This window comes from Alligator mississippiensis, chromosome 2 (assembly GCF_030867095.1).
Source record: "Alligator mississippiensis isolate rAllMis1 chromosome 2, rAllMis1, whole genome shotgun sequence".
In the NCBI taxonomy this organism is placed as follows: Eukaryota; Metazoa; Chordata; order Crocodylia; family Alligatoridae; genus Alligator; species Alligator mississippiensis.
The window spans coordinates 214,454,504-214,469,967 of NC_081825.1; the positions used below are offsets into that span (position 1 = coordinate 214,454,504).

General features: G+C 43.9%; 2 protein-coding genes across 4 annotated transcripts in view; both read left to right on the forward strand.

The window, feature by feature from the left end:
* Window positions 1-15,464, forward strand: part of NADSYN1 (NAD synthetase 1) — a 54,189-nt gene that overhangs the window by 13,812 nt on the left and 24,913 nt on the right. For all 3 annotated transcript variants that reach the window (XM_019476748.2, XM_059722734.1, XM_006263448.4), the window contains exons 9-20: window positions 188-319; window positions 3,496-3,570; window positions 3,775-3,899; window positions 4,086-4,134; window positions 5,608-5,710; window positions 6,168-6,336; window positions 6,722-6,857; window positions 7,991-8,097; window positions 10,952-11,083; window positions 12,317-12,386; window positions 13,708-13,836; window positions 14,994-15,170. In XM_019476748.2, coding sequence (XP_019332293.1) covers window positions 188-319; window positions 3,496-3,570; window positions 3,775-3,899; window positions 4,086-4,134; window positions 5,608-5,710; window positions 6,168-6,336; window positions 6,722-6,857; window positions 7,991-8,097; window positions 10,952-11,083; window positions 12,317-12,386; window positions 13,708-13,836; window positions 14,994-15,170 — 1,404 coding nt within the window. The remainder of the gene's footprint in view (window positions 1-187; window positions 320-3,495; window positions 3,571-3,774; window positions 3,900-4,085; window positions 4,135-5,607; window positions 5,711-6,167; window positions 6,337-6,721; window positions 6,858-7,990; window positions 8,098-10,951; window positions 11,084-12,316; window positions 12,387-13,707; window positions 13,837-14,993; window positions 15,171-15,464) is intronic.
* TPCN2 (two pore segment channel 2) overlaps window positions 15,082-15,464 on the forward strand; it is a 65,667-nt gene continuing 65,284 nt past the window's right edge. The window contains exon 1 of the mRNA XM_019476747.2: window positions 15,082-15,170. Coding sequence (XP_019332292.1) covers window positions 15,155-15,170 — 16 coding nt within the window. The 5' untranslated portion in view covers window positions 15,082-15,154. The remainder of the gene's footprint in view (window positions 15,171-15,464) is intronic.

Here is a 15,464-nt window from a genome sequence, read left to right on the forward strand (position 1 = left end):
TTGTTTCTGAAGTATCCACAGGGAGCTGAGTGCTTTTCAAATGACCATTTATTCTGGCTCAAAGTCCAAAAATGGAGAGAGTGGTTGCAGGAATAAAGGGTAGAAAATAGCATTTTTCCATTTTAGCATTTGTTTGTTTTCAAATGGTTATATTTAGGAAACCAACTTCATACATTTTTCTTCTTAGAATGGTGGTATTTATATTTTAGCCAATCAGAAAGGCTGTGATGGTGATCGTTTGTACTATGATGGTTGTGCCATGATTTCTGTGAATGGAGATACTGTTGCTCAAGGATCCCAGTTTTCTCTGGACGATGTGGTAATTCATTTTGAATTAATTATGCTGTAAGTTTCCTTTCACTCATTGGTCTCTCATCTGTGCATCACCTTCATTTTCTTATCTTGCTGCAGTTAGCAGGGTTCTGTTTGAATGGAGGCTTTTCAGAAATTTTCCCACTGTAGTCCGGGCTTAATTCCATTGGTGTTAGACAGGCAAGAAGCCCTAGTGTACACCAGGCATGCATGCTTTCACCAGGTTGTGCAAATCTTTTTAGAAACCTGGATGGTACCATAGTAAAATTGTTCTTGCCCAGTCTACACTGGCACTATTGCCATCCCTGGTAGAGGTACAACATGAGGAGAATTTTTAAGAATCTCCATGCAGACTAGGCCTGCCTGTTTAGAAATTAGTGGGTGCATCTACATGTGAAATCAAGGCAAAGCAATAAACTCTGGAGCAGTTTCAGCCAGGGTCATCTGCAACGACTACGTGTGTGCCTGGGACAGCAGCACTTTGAGCTGGGGTGGAGCAGCCCCGGGCTGGCAGGAGGCTCTGGGGGTCAGCATCATGCATTGGAGGGGCTGGCTGGGGCATGAGGGTCAGGCAAGAGTCTGGTCCCTGGCTGGCTAGGGTGACCAGGCACAATGTATGCCCAGTGCGTTTGATCACTTGTAATGACTTTGCCATAAGATAGTACTATCTCAGACAGCAGAAACAATTGGTGACAGATAGGGGGGGACAAGGCTGAACTCCTCAACGAGTTCTTTGCCTCAGTGTTCCTAAGCGAGGGGCACGACAAGTCTCTCACTGGGGTTGTAGAGAGGCAGCAGCAAGGCGCCAGACTTCCATACGTAGATCCTGAGGTGGTGCAGAGTCACTTGGAAGAACTGGATGCCTTTAAGTCGGCAGGCCTGGATGGGCTCCATCCGAGGGTGCTGAAGGCACTGGCCGACGTCATTGCAGAGCCACTGGCGGGAATATTCGAATGCTCGTGGCGCACGGGCCAAGTCCCGGAGAACTGGAAAAGGGCTAACGTGGTCCCCATTTTCAAAAAGGGGAGGAAGGAGGACCCGGGCAACTATAGGCCGGTCAGTCTCACCTCCATCCTTGGTAAAGTATTTGAAAAAATTATCAAGGCTCACATTTGTGAGAGCCCGGCAGGACAAATTATGCTGAGGGGAAACCAGCATGGGTTTGTGGCGGGCAGATCGTGCCTGACCAACCTAGTCTCTTTCTATGACCAGGTTACGAAACGCCTGGACACAGGAGGAGGGGTGAATGTCGTATACTTAGACTTCAGGAAGGCCTTCGATACGGTATCCCACCCCATACTGGTGAACAAGTTAAGAGGCTGTGATGTGGATGACTGCACAGTCCGGTGGGTGGCGAATTGGCTAGAGGGTCGCACCCAAAGAGTCGTGGTAGATGGGTCGGTCTCGACCTGGAAGGGTGTGGGCAGTGGGGTCCCGCAGGGTTCGGTCTTTGGACCGATACTCTTTAATGTCTTCATCAGTGACTTGGACGAGGGAGTGAAATGTACTCTGTCCAAGTTTGCAGATGACACAAAGCTATGGGGAGAAGTGGACACGCCGGAGGGCAGGGAACAGCTGCAGGCAGACCTGGATAGGTTGGACAAGTGGGCAGAAAACAACAGGATGCAGTTCAACAAGGAGAAATGCAAAGTGCTGCACCTAGGGAGGAAAAATGTCCAGCACACCTACAGCCTGGGGAATGACCTGCTGGGTGGCTCATAGGTGGAAAGGGATCTTGGAGTCCTAGTGGACTCCAAGATGAACGTGAGCCGGCAGTGTGACGAAGCCATCAGAAAAGCCAATGGCACTTTATCGTGCATCAGCAGATGCATGACAAATAGGTCCAAGGAGGTGATACTTCCCCTCTATAGGGCGTTGGTCAGACCGCAGTTGGAGTACTGCATGCAATTCTGGGCGCCACACTTCAAGAAGGATGCGGATAACCTGGAGAGGGTACAGCGAAGGGCCACTCGTATGGTCAAGGGCCTGCAGACCAAGCCCTACGAGGAGAGACTAGAGAAACTGGACCTTTTCAGCCTCCGCAAGAGAAGGTTGAGAGGCGACCTTGTAGCTGCCTATAAGTTCATCACGGGGGCACAGAAGGGAATTGGTGAGGATTTATTCACCAAGGCGCCCCCGGGGGTTACAAGAAACAATGGCCACAAGCTAGTAGAGAGCAGATTTAGACTGGACATAAGGAAGAACTTCTTCACAGTTCGAGTGGCCAAGGTCTGGAACGGGCTCCCAAGGGAGGTGGTGCTCTCCCCTATCCTGGAGGTCTTCAAGAGGAGGTTAGATGAGTATCTAGCTGGGGTCATCTAGACCCAGCACTCTTTCCTGCTTATGCAGGGGGTCGGACTTGATGATCTATTGAGGTCCCTTCCGACCCTAACATCTATGAATGAATCTAGTACTATTTTATGGTGGAGTCAATTGGTTTACGGCACCCTAATACCGGCGCATGTGTAGACTGTGACACTACTGTGGAGCTAATTTGTCTACTCTGCAGTAAAACACATGTAGACGCACCCAGTATGATTAGGGGGAGGCTCTGTTAACTTATGTGCTTATTGTAAGCAGTTGGATGTAAAAAGGTATGAAGTACAGTGTTTTGCAGCATTGTGAACTTTACCCACCGAGAGATAGCAAGATAGTTTGTAGTTAGCACAGGGCTGTCCAGCTGGCATTCCAGGAGCTGCATGTGGCTTGTGGTGGGGTAAGTTGCAACTCTTGGGCTCCCCTCCACCCCCTGGCTTCTGTGTTCTGCACTTACCCCCCAGGGTCATTGCAGGTGCAGCATATATGTGAGCTGCAGCAGGGTGATATGGGTGCATGGTACAACTGGGGGGAAAGCCATGCAGCCTGGGGGCCTGTGACCCTCACTAGTGCACTGCACAGAGCAGGTGGACCCTAGTAGTGCAGCCTGCTTTGTGTGTGGCTCCTGGTTGCTTACAAGTTGGACAGCCTTAGTTTAGCCCATTTAGTGGACTAAGTCAGTTCCTCTTACTTGAGTCACAGAAGTAATTCTGTTGAAATCACTGGGATTACCCATGTGAGTTTAGTCCCTACGCTGGAAAAGACTGCCTATCTATTTTCTAAACATATTATATCTTGGGTGGGCTTGGAAAGCCTTTGCATGTCTGTTTGAGGAATATTCATTTAATTTTTAATGGCTTTCCTTAGGAAGTCTTGGTTGCCACGTTGGACTTGGAAGACGTTCGAACTTATAGGGCAGAAATTTCATCTCGTAATCTCCTGGTAAGCATTTTTTTACATAATTATTTACTACTTCAGTTCTCTGATAAATTTCAGTAATCATTCAGCCAAAAAAAATCATTTGATACAAAGAAAGACTAACAAATGCCTTATTTCTACCAAGAATTATATGCGAACCTGTAATGGATTAAGGGAAGAATGAAATATTAAAACTGATGTCTTCCCATTTTTTTTCCTATTAATAAGGCAAGTAGAGTGAATTCATATCCCAGAGTAAAGGTGAATTTTGCACTGTCATGTTCTGATGAGATATGTGTATCTATAAGCGAGCCAATCCAGTGGAGATATCATAGTCCTGAGGAGGAAATTTGGTAAGTACAAAAAGAATCAGATATACTTAAATTAAAAAAAAAATGGAGGGTAAAATAGTTTCTTATTGCATGTATAGCCCAAATGGGGCAATATCCAGTCAAAGGAGATAAAGTCAAATTCATATTTAATAAGCAATCTTTACTTATCCTGTAATTGTCTTGGAATATATATTCTGTTTCTTTCAGCCTTGGCCCTGCATGTTGGCTTTGGGACTATTTAAGACGCAGTAAACAGGTAGGAGCTCTTTCCATCTTTGTCTTGCTGTGCCTTAAATAGGACTGTAAACATCAGTCTTTCTAAGTCTGGGAGTTCAGTACTTCCAGGAGGCTTTTTACTGGCATCTTTAGTTCAAGCTTAAAGCACATATCTAAGCTGTGACAGGCTGCTGGCAGATGTTCAGTTAAAGCTATGATGGGATCTAATCTGTGATCCAGGACTTCTACCATGCTACAGGTTTATGGCAGGAGGCACAATTGTGGGATTGAGGATCAGATCCTAATCATGCCATACTGCTGGTGCAGGGGGAGCCTGGGATCATGATCCTGGGCTGCTTCTGCACTGGCAAGTAGCAAGCCAGTAAGCTGATTAGCACAATTCAGAAGCATGTAGGAACCCTGGGATCAGCTGCCACTCCCAGCCTCATGGGTGCCTCAGGGCCCTTGCCTCCAGTGTGCCCCTGAGGCTGGGAGCCCTGATCAGCTTATCAGGCCTGGTCACACATGCAATGGAAACCAGCCAAAAGTTATAACACATATTTTGTGTAATAACTTTGTGCTTCTTTGCCTGTCTTATCCTGCCATTAATTGCATGAATGTGTGGCTGAGTTACTACCAAAGATGTGATTAATTGGTTAATTGCATTTTAAGTGTAACATCTGCCAGGGGCCTTAATATTATATTCAGATCACTTTACAAGTGCTCAACCTGCTTCCTTTGAAATTGGGAGCGGAACTCCTATTGTCAGAGGGTATCTCTTTCTTTTTGACACGAACTGACATTTCAGTTTTCTACAGGCTCCTTTTTCAAACTAAGCTCTCTACCCCCAGGTAATTAATTGCATCTGCAATATTTAACCATTGATAGTGCAAGAAAATTGTTCCTTTACTACTGAGGCAACCTATAGAGACTATAATTAAAAAGTAGGGGTCAAAAAACACGCCACCAAACAGAGAAAATATTAGAACTGAAGTAAGAGGTTTTTGCTCTTATTACCCTTTGCTGAGAAATTACGACACCTTTTACCTTTTTGAAAGCCTTTTAAAATAGGTGGACAAAAGACAAAGAGGCACATAGAAGTAGTTTGTTCCCTGAGGTGGTATTTGAAATAAGTAGAGGATAACTACAGCCAGTGATCCAGTTAAATATTGCATGGTATCTAGGTTGCAGAATCGTGTTCTTCATCATTAGCTGCTGTTGGCCTCCCCAGCATTGCTAGCCAGTAAGCTAAATGTTTTGAACTGGTACTTTACATGGCTAGTCTGTCCACACTGTTGATGGTTACAACTGTTTAGCTAGGACTGTTTTTCCATATAAGTATTACCAGAGTTCCAGAATGGAGCATTCTGGAGCATTACCAGAATGCACCGGAGTGTACATAATTCGTTTAAGGAATGGTCTTGGAATTGGATATAAAATGTTGTTGCTGTAGGTAAAATATATTTTTACTGTGGTGCTTTTTTACTACTTTTCCCATTGCTTGCTGCTTAAGGCAGGATTTCTCCTGCCACTTAGCGGTGGAACTGACAGCTCTGCTACAGCCTGCATTGTGTACTCCATGTGTCATCAGGTTTGCCTTGCAGTAAAGAATGGAAGTAAGTAGGCTTCTGTGAATAACTACTCTTGCTGTAATAGTTAGAGCTAGATTAATGCTAGCTGCATGTTCAGAACATATGATGCAACATAGAGGTTAGATGCTTATATATTGAATGAAGGTCTAACATACACGTATCAAAAGACTTATTGCACCTAATTCCTGTAGGACCCTTAAAAATCCCAGCTAAAATGCAAATCCAAATTTAACCTGGCAGATTTAAATTCATGGTAGTGGTTCGGGCCATGATAGAAATAAAGGTTGGCTGTGAAATTCATGGCTGTAGATTCTGCTTCAGAGTATCCAAAAATTGGGATGTTTGGATCTGATGTTTAGATTATTATGAAAGAGTTTGTTTGCCCAAAGTGAAATTCAACCCCGAGATAGTAATGGATAATTACTTAGTAGTAAGGCAAGAAATCCATAAAAGTTTTAGCTTCTGTGTCATTTGTCTTCAGATCAAGGTGTGCTGACTGATGTGCGTAGGATAGTGAATGAAGATACCTACACTCCTGAGGTTCCCCAAGAATTCTGCAGACGTATCTTTACTACATGCTATATGGCTAGTGAGAACTCCTCCCAGGATACACGCAACAGGGCCAAATTTCTGGCTGAACAAATAGGCAGGTATAGAATAAGAAATGCTTGGTTAAGGTTTTGTGTACAGTTTTAGGTTTTCCAAAAGATAAATATGTAAGAGAGATGTGCAGAATGTGGGAAGTAAGTAACCCTAAGGCCTATGTACATATGAATAGTGGCAGGTGGCACATCAGAAACATTGGGGGAAGAATAGGGAAATTAGGAAATAGAAAGCAAAGGGCTTCCCCAGGCTCCCCAAGTCTGAGATCAGATAAGTGGCAGATTTAATGCCTTATTCCTGTGTCCTTGATGTAAATGCTAAAGAACTGAGTGTTTGGTTTCTCTTGCAAGAAAAAGCTAAAATTATGTTTATACCATACTGCTTAGTCATAACACATGCAAGTGAATTGCTTCTGCTTCTGTTTTTCCTCAGCTATCACATAAATCTAAACATAGATGTGGCAGTGAAAGCCATTGTAGGGATTTTCAGCATTGTGATGGGCAAGTCTCCTCAGTTTCGTGTTTATGGAGGAAGCAGCAGAGAAAATTTGGCATTACAAAATGTGCAGGTGTGTTCCGGGTAGGCTACAAACCCTTCTTGAAATAACACATGGTGATTTAGTGATAGTGGGTTGCAACATTTGCTAATTTCCTTGAGCAACTTGAGTGTAAGTACATCCTAACTCTGAAGCATGCTGACTCAGAAGAAACCCAGTGTTACAATGGATTTCTGCTGTGTTTTCAGAACCTAGCTGGAGTGGATCGGAGAAGAGCTGTAAAAGTAAATTGCTGGTGCATGTTCTGATGCCATTTAGCAAGTGTCCTAGTGCAGAGGCTGCTCTGCCACCAAAGACTCCTCCGCTTCTACATGTGTGCTTTAATGAGCATTAAAGCATCACTTAAAAAACCTTAGACATTTTTACATGCACTCTGGGATGTGGCACCAGGTGCTTTAATACATTAAAAGCACCTGTGTGTTACGTGTATCAGCATCCCCATGCATTCCCACTCTGAAAAAATAGAAGCAGGTTGCTTTGAGTTAAAGCTCATCAAAGGCGTTTTATTTCAGAGCACCCCACTTCCAGTTTTTCAGCACAGGGACGCTAATGCACGTGACGCCAAAGGCTGCCAGAGGGTGTCAATTTCCGTGCTCCAGCAGACGCATTTAATCGATTAATCAAGTCTGCTCTGAGGCGCTGGATTTCCAGGGCATTGGAGCAGGCTCCCTGCATGTCTAGGAGCCCCATGCTTTTACTTATTGCACATTAAAATAGGCAAATGCATATTAAGCATCACTTAAAAAGCATGCTCTTTAGTTAATGCAGATTAAGCCAGGCTAGTATGCATTTTCCTAGTATCTCACAGTGGAGGTACCATATTTAATGTGCATTAACTAAAGCGCATTAATGCACATGTAGATGTGCCCACTTGTCACCAATAAAGTGCACAGTAGGATGCTTATTATGCCCACACTTGGGCTTCTCACAAGTCACAACTGAAATGCAGTGTGAAAGAGGAAGCTTGTATAGCACTCATCTACATTAGTGTTCTTGGTTTCCAAAAGATCTTGTTAATGTTGCTAAGCTTATCTTTTCCCAGGCAATACAAGAAATCATTGATTAATTTAACTTTTATTTCTGTTTGATGAAGGACAAAGTAGTTTGTCTTGTAAGCCTGCCTTGTTTCTCAATTTGCTTTGTAGGCGAGACTAAGAATGGTGCTTGCCTACCTATTTGCTCAGCTGAGTCTTTGGGCCCGTGGAATGCCTGGGGGACTTCTCGTGCTTGGATCAGCCAATGTGGATGAAAGGTAAGCGTAGACTAGAAATCCCTTAATGAGTGAATAGGGAGTGGCATTATATAAGTCTGCCAAATGTCAGTATAATTCAATGATCCAGGAAAGATAATGATCTAAAAATAAAATGGGAGAACTGGAATCAATGAAAACATATGACTCAAAAGGAACAGGATAATTCTTATGCATTTTCCAGGTGCTTATTAGGAAATTGGGGTTGTAACTAAATAGAAGAGCAGCTGTTCTTTCCTCAATAAAGGTGATCTATACAGTAAATTGGAAGTGAAAAGTAAACGAGTATTTTGTGCATTTGCAATTAATGTGTTAGGTATCAAACCAGAAACTGTGCAACATGTTTGAAAAATCAGAACTAAGCTTAGTAGCTTTGCACTCCCACATGTTGGATCATCCCAAAGAAAAGGGGAATCTATGGTTGTTGGGGCCTGGGAAGGTAAGATTTTATTTCTTTCTTGGGTGACTGAGTTAGTATTTAAGTAATTTTTGCATCAAAAACCCCACCTTAGATTGGCTAGTGGTGGCACTATGATTAGCTTTACAGTGTATATGTTCAAACTGCAAATGAGAGAGGTGGTAGGGAATGGCAGTTGTTTTTTGTGGTACCTGAAGGTCCCAAGTAGAATTAGGGTCCTCTGAGGCTAATCTTGGCAGAAAGATGCTGAGCACTGCAGAGGAATATGTTGTACCTGAAAGACTGTTTAACATCTATCCCAACTATATGGTTGGTTCAACAAAAGATATCACCAAAACAAAAAAAATCCCTTGCTTTTTGCATACTTCCAGGACTCCAGAGCCTTGTTTCAGTGTCTAGGACTATCTATATTTCCACAGTTGCCTATAATGCTTCTTATTCCATAGCCAGAAGTGTTACAGCTCTAACTGAGCTTCCTATTCTGGACACTTACAAGGCTCCTGTGTTTGGGTCCCATTTTGCAATTCCTATATGCCCTTAAGGGTCCTGCACTGTCTCTTAGTTTGGTTCTTCTGGGCACAGGCTTTTCACCTGCTTCCCCTTTGTGGAATGGGGCCCCACAGCTCTAGGCTTTCAGGAGCAGAGCAGACTCCAGAGCACCCTGTTTATAGGCATGCTCAACCTCCGGCTCACGGGCCAAAGGTGGCCTACTGAGCCTTGGAATCTAGCTCGTGGAGCTCCCCAAAGGTCAGGAAATTTGGTGGCTAGGGAGCAGTAGCAGTTAATATTGCTACTCCTCCATACTGCCCAAATCCCGAGCCCTGTACCAAGGGTTGAAGCTGGGCCCTGACCTCCCCCCCCAGCTAGATTGGGGTTAGGCCATGCCCCCTTCCCCCTTGCAGCTGGTTCAGGGCTGAGCCATGCCCCTTTTTCCACACTTCTTCCTGTAGGGCCAGGTCATGCCTCCACCCCCTGCATGGCTGGTTCAGGGCACGACCATGTCCCATCCCCCTGTAGGGCAGGTCTACACCCTATTTCCTCTCACCTGGCCAGGGTCGGGCCATGCCCCCTCCCACCGTGGAGCTGGATGGAGGCTAAGACATGCCTCCCCTTCCACGGAGCCAGGTTGGGGCTGGGCCAAGCCCCCTTCCCTCACATGGCTGGATTGAAGCTGGGCTGCTCCCTTGCCCCACTCTGTGCGCCAGGATGGGGCCCTGTCGTTGTCTGCCTCAGGTGCTGGATTGGGTCAACCAGCTAGATCCAGTCTGTGAAGGGACCGGACACTGCTCATCTGGCCTGCTGGACAAAAAGGTTGAGCACCACTGCCCTAGTAAATTAAGCATACCCTTTTTCTTACAGATCTAACCTTGTGAGCATTTTGGTTTACAGTTTTTACTTCACTAGGAACATCTAATAGTTCAAGTGCATGACACACAAACTTTACAAAGGTTCAGACATAATTACTCTGCTTTAGGTAGCACTGGACATAAGCAGAGTTAGGGGAATTACCAATACCATTATTATTATTATTATTTTAATGATAGGCCATTCTCTGCCTAAGTCTCCTTATTATTCTTGAGTAGTCTTTGACCTTTTGTTAAGAGTCCTCTTTGAGTGTTCAGGGTCCTATTTCTTCTCTGAATCATAGAGTGAGTCAGTCTTTCTGCTGGGGGTAGCTTCCTGCTGCTTTCAGCAAACGTTTTGTCCCCTTTACCAAATGACCTCTGATCAGCCTCATTGAGAGATCAAAGTCGCTCACTGGATAATCTGTTGCTTAGTTACCAGTCCAGCTGGGTAGAGCTAGGTTCTCAGTTTAGCAGCTATCATTATCATATCCTTTGCATGCTCAGTTGTATATGATATGCATAGTAGTCCATTGATCACCTGTTTGCTGTGTCCAGTATTTCTGGCAAGAAATTAACTCCTCAAGATCAGGTAAGGAGCAGAACAAGATTAAATGGGTAATTTTAGTCACTTGTAATATTTAATAAATATAGTGCATGAATCTCTCTTGTTGTCTCCACCTGGGGTCGGCAGGCTTGTGAGCATCTGAATCGCACAGGAAAAGGAACACTTCAGAAAAGCAGGGGCTCAGGGGAGTTCCTTGTGCCAGCCCTGCAGCACAGTCAGCAATCATCTGCTGTCATTGCAGTAAATGCAGCCTTTGAGGGGCTTGTTTGCTTAGTTTTTTTTTCTTTTTTCCCATTTCACTTTTATTACCATTGTACTCAGCGCAGCCTCAACAGGAATTCAAGTTTCACCATCTCCTGGCCAGCAAATTAATGGTCTTGGCATAACTCTACCACAAGTGGTCATTAATCTGTTTACTGCTTAATATTTGTATACCTTAGCTGTATAAATACTTACAAAGACATGATAAACCTATTGTTCCCCTTCCTGCTACTGTAGTTGCTTATAAAACTCCTTGTTCTCTCTCAGTCTTCGAGGATACTTGACTAAGTATGATTGCTCCAGTGCTGATCTCAACCCTATTGGTGGAATCAGCAAGACTGACTTGAAAAGTTTCCTACAGTATTGCATTGAAAATTTCCAGCTTACATCACTCAGAAGGTAAGTGGTGAGTATTTAGGCCCTGTTCACAGTAGATGACAAAGTGCTAGAATCTGTGCTGCTTCTTCCTCTCATAGCAGCTTTACACCATCTAACTTGGTGGGGGTCAACCTTTTTGGCAGATATGCCACAAATCAGCCCTGCACCTTCCCTGAGTGCCATTTTAGTTCCTTTCCCTGCCCAATCTGCTTCTCTGTATTCTGCTCCCATCTCTCTCCTCTCCCTGCCTGATCTGCTGCTCTGCTTCTTGCTTCCTTCCCATGATCCTGGCCCAATCTGTTACTTTGCTTTCCGCTTGCTGTCCTATCTGTTGCTGTGCTCCCTGCTCCCTCTCTGATCTGCTGCATGCCACACATGGAGACTGCCTATGCCACTTGTACCTCCCAGGTTGGCCATGCATGATCTAAAACATTGGAGTCCAGGTTCTGATTGATTGAAAACTTTGTCACTGTAATACAGTAAATTAATAATCATAACTTCCTTGTCAGATGCTAGCCAACACGTTTTCCTGGATCACTGTGAATAGATTTTTTTTAAGCAACCAGTGACGGGCCAGTGATGTTGACATTGGCAATCTGTACATGTCAAATCTAATTAACATTGAGTCATTAACAAAGTTTTATTCCATGGGTATAATATATATTTTTAAAGACATATGCGTGTTAATATATGTCAAAATAGGTGTGCTATAACTCTTCTAGCAACACTATATTATCTACTCTAATTTTGTTCCACTGGTGGTAGCAATGTTGGGAGCACTGTTAGAGACAAGGCTCCTATGACTGTCTGTATTTTTACATAACACCATTAGCCTCAGAAGCTAGTGGACAGAACGTTTCTATATGATGTTACCAATTGGGGAAGCTGCAGTAGCGGGAAACTCTTGACAAAAACTTACTGTAGGAAAGGCTCTGATCTATTTCAGTATTTGCCTGGACAGGCCTTTGGATGGGACGTAGGCCGGAGGTTTGGGCTACTTTCACAGGAGCAGCAAATGGTCAAAAGCTTCAGTGGCAGACCAGATTGTTGCTGTGACTGCAACCTGAATGCATTATTTTGATAAAAGTATGGTACTCTGTACCAGGAATATGTTGACTTGGGTATCCATCCTACCATAGTAGGTATCCTTGAATTTCCTGTCAAAATAATTTTGCAGTTTTGTGCTGGAAAAGAGTATGAAATGCTTGATTTTTAGCAGGCCGGTCAAGTAATGTATTTTTTTTTCCTTCAAAGCATTCTGTCAGCTCTACCTACTGCAGAGTTAGAACCCCTGGCAGATGGACAAGTGTCACAAATTGATGAGGTAATGGACAGTGACTTTAATGTGCTCTGGTAAGCCTTATCCCTAAACCTGATTTTTGTTAGAGGTACACTGATATATCGGTCCATATTGTATTGGCATTGATAAAAGAAAAATTGGCAATCAGCTTTTTTTGACTGATGTGGCTGATAATGTCACTGATAATTGCCGCATGCAGCCAGGAATGCAGCCCGGCAGTGTGTAGAGCAGCGTATGGCTGGTAAGTCTGTGTTGGGGGTGGAAGGGGCGTGGGGGAGGGAAGAGGTGTAGGGGTGCAGATTGAGGCCCCCACAGTGAGGGAGGGAGTGGGGCAGGGGCAGGTGCTGCCCAGCTTGGGCGGGGCACAGGATGGAGCTGCAGGCAGCTTGTTTGGGAGGTTCAGGGGAGCAGAGAGAGGTGGGAGGCTCCTGCAGCTGTGTGCACCCTGGGGGAGGCATGGGGGGCAGGCTGTGTGCAGGGCAAAGGCAGGCTGCCCGTTATAGGCCCGGGGCTGGAGGCCACGCTGCCTTCTTCCTGGTGGGAGGGGCTGTGGTTGGAGCGGGTGGCAGCGGTGGGAGGGGGAGCTATGGGAGGGGGTTATGGCGTATATTTCGGGGAGGCTGTAGCCCCCTTGTAGACCCACCACCAGTGCTGCCTCTGTTTGCCTTGAGCGCAGCTCTGGTCCAGCCCCCCACCTCTTTGCCCCCAACAAACTTACAGCCGGACGCTGCTCTCCAAGCTGCCAGGCTGCAAATTGACAATCAGATCAATATTGGCCAATTATGGCTTGTTAATTGTCGGCCATCACTTTCGGCCCAAAAAATCTTTATCCGTGCACCCTTAATTTTTGTTCAATAGTATCACTGTTGTCTTCACTCTCTCTAAACCATGTCAATAATATTTTTGTAGGTTCATAAGACACTTCACAAAACAGGTCTGTAAACATGAGGTATCTCCAACATAACTATTTTTTTTTGATACTCCTCTCAAGTCACTTGAAAGGAGCCTGTACTATATTTTAGGGGGGTAGATGATATCTGGAAAGTCATGCAAGATGGACCATCCAAAATGGTGTTGCTTTAAAGTTAACAGTCGCTTTTGAAGTATTGGTTCATTTCTTCATTCTCTTTATTACACAGTGAAATGTAAATGTACTGTCCAAGCTAACAACACATTTTTTCTCAGAATTTCTGAATTTCTGTTACAGGGACCTTCTGTTAAATGGAGACTGATATTCCACTTAGAGTTCTTTGATTAACTGGATTAGTGTAGTCTCCTATAAAATCATTCATTCTGAATTGTATCTTCTGCATTTTCAGTGACCTTGTATGTGTGTGATTTTTAGATGGATATGGGGATGACGTATGCTGAACTCTCAATCTATGGCAAATTAAGAAAGGTAGCAAAGGCTGGACCATACAGTATGTTTTGCAAGCTGATTAATATGTGGAAGGAGATCTGTAGTCCAAGAGAGGTAAAACTAATATATATATATGTATCTCCTTTTTTAAAATAAATTCTTTCATCAATAGACCTGCAAAGAGCAGCTTAATCATTGTTTAGAATTTCTTTGCCTCAATAACTTTTGTCTGTCAGACCAAGAGAGACTGCCAAAAAAAAGCTGGTATCCCTATAGTGGACTTTCTTTAGATTGAATCTGGCTGTGTTGCAATTTGTTAGACCAACAGCGAGGGGCTCTGAAAGGACCTATTTTTAAATCTGCACATTCAGGGTCATACTCATCACTTGGATATTTGTATCAGTTCCCATTGAAGCCAGTGGGCATGGCAGCTCTATATTTTAGCAGTAAAAGGGACTCTTGCTGTGCAAATTTACCTTTTTAACTGCTTTAAAAGTGGAGGGGGAAGTTGCTGCTCAGGACTGCATTTCAGTCGTTGAGATGTAGTTTTTATATCTGCATGATCCTATAGTGATGCAAGTAAGCAAAGTTACCGTAACTTTAAACCAGAATGAAATTGGGTTGAAATTGCAATGCTTTTGCTACACTTGTATCACTACAATAGTGGCATCTAATCTTCTGGCCTCGTGGACCAGACTAGTGGTGTGGGATTGGTTCACAGGCTGGATCCCGCAGGGTTGATGCCTGGATTCAGCCATGTGCTAACCTGACCTGTCACACTGGCTCATGTTTTTTGGCCCATGGGGATCCCCACAGGTCCAGAAATTTGGCAGCAGCAGGGGAGTGGCAGTTAACACTGCCACCAGTGCCACGACACCAAATTTCTAGACCTTTGGGGAGCCCTGCAAGCTGGATGACTGTTTTGCAGGCCACGTCTGGCCTGCAGCTTGGTGTTGAGCATCCTTTAACTACAGAATCATGCAGAAATAACAGTTTATTGGTATCATTTGATGCAGCTGTCACATGTCTATACTCTTGACTATATTAGTATCAGAATAGTACAAATCTTTGTTTCATTGTGACATTATTTTGCTATTCTGCTATGTTAAATATACCATAGCTGCATCTGTTGTCAGTAATATGTGTTAGTATATATATAAAAATTTGGGTCTATGACACCAAAACACATCTGTCTCCAGAACAGAGTGCTCATTTGGATTTTATTTCTGAGAAATTCCAACTGACTTGAAACTGTATCTTTTGTACACCAGGTGGCATCAAAGGTTAAGCATTTTTTCAGGATGTATTCAGTTAATAGACATAAAATGACCACCCTCACCCCTGCCTATCATGCTGAAAACTACAGTCCAGATGACAACCGGTTTGATCTGAGACCTTTTCTTTATAATTCTGCGTGGTCTTGGCAGTTCAGATGTATAGACAAACAGGTAAGCATGGTTCATTTCTTCCTTTGGTTTATTTTTAAGGCTTTTGTGATGGAACAAACCCAAGTTGAATGCATCTAGATAGGGAGAGATTATTGATGATCTGAACAACCTTTTTAGGCTCAAGGTAGCCCCTCCTTTGAGTCAAGGCATCACTCAGAAAATATCAGCTCTTAGTTTTCATTTATTTTTTGATTAAGGAAAAATAATATGGCAATTTTTCTATTGCAAAGAACTCAAAAAGACCAGAACAGGTCAGATTTTTTTTAAGGTTGGATTCTTATTTGAAATCATTGC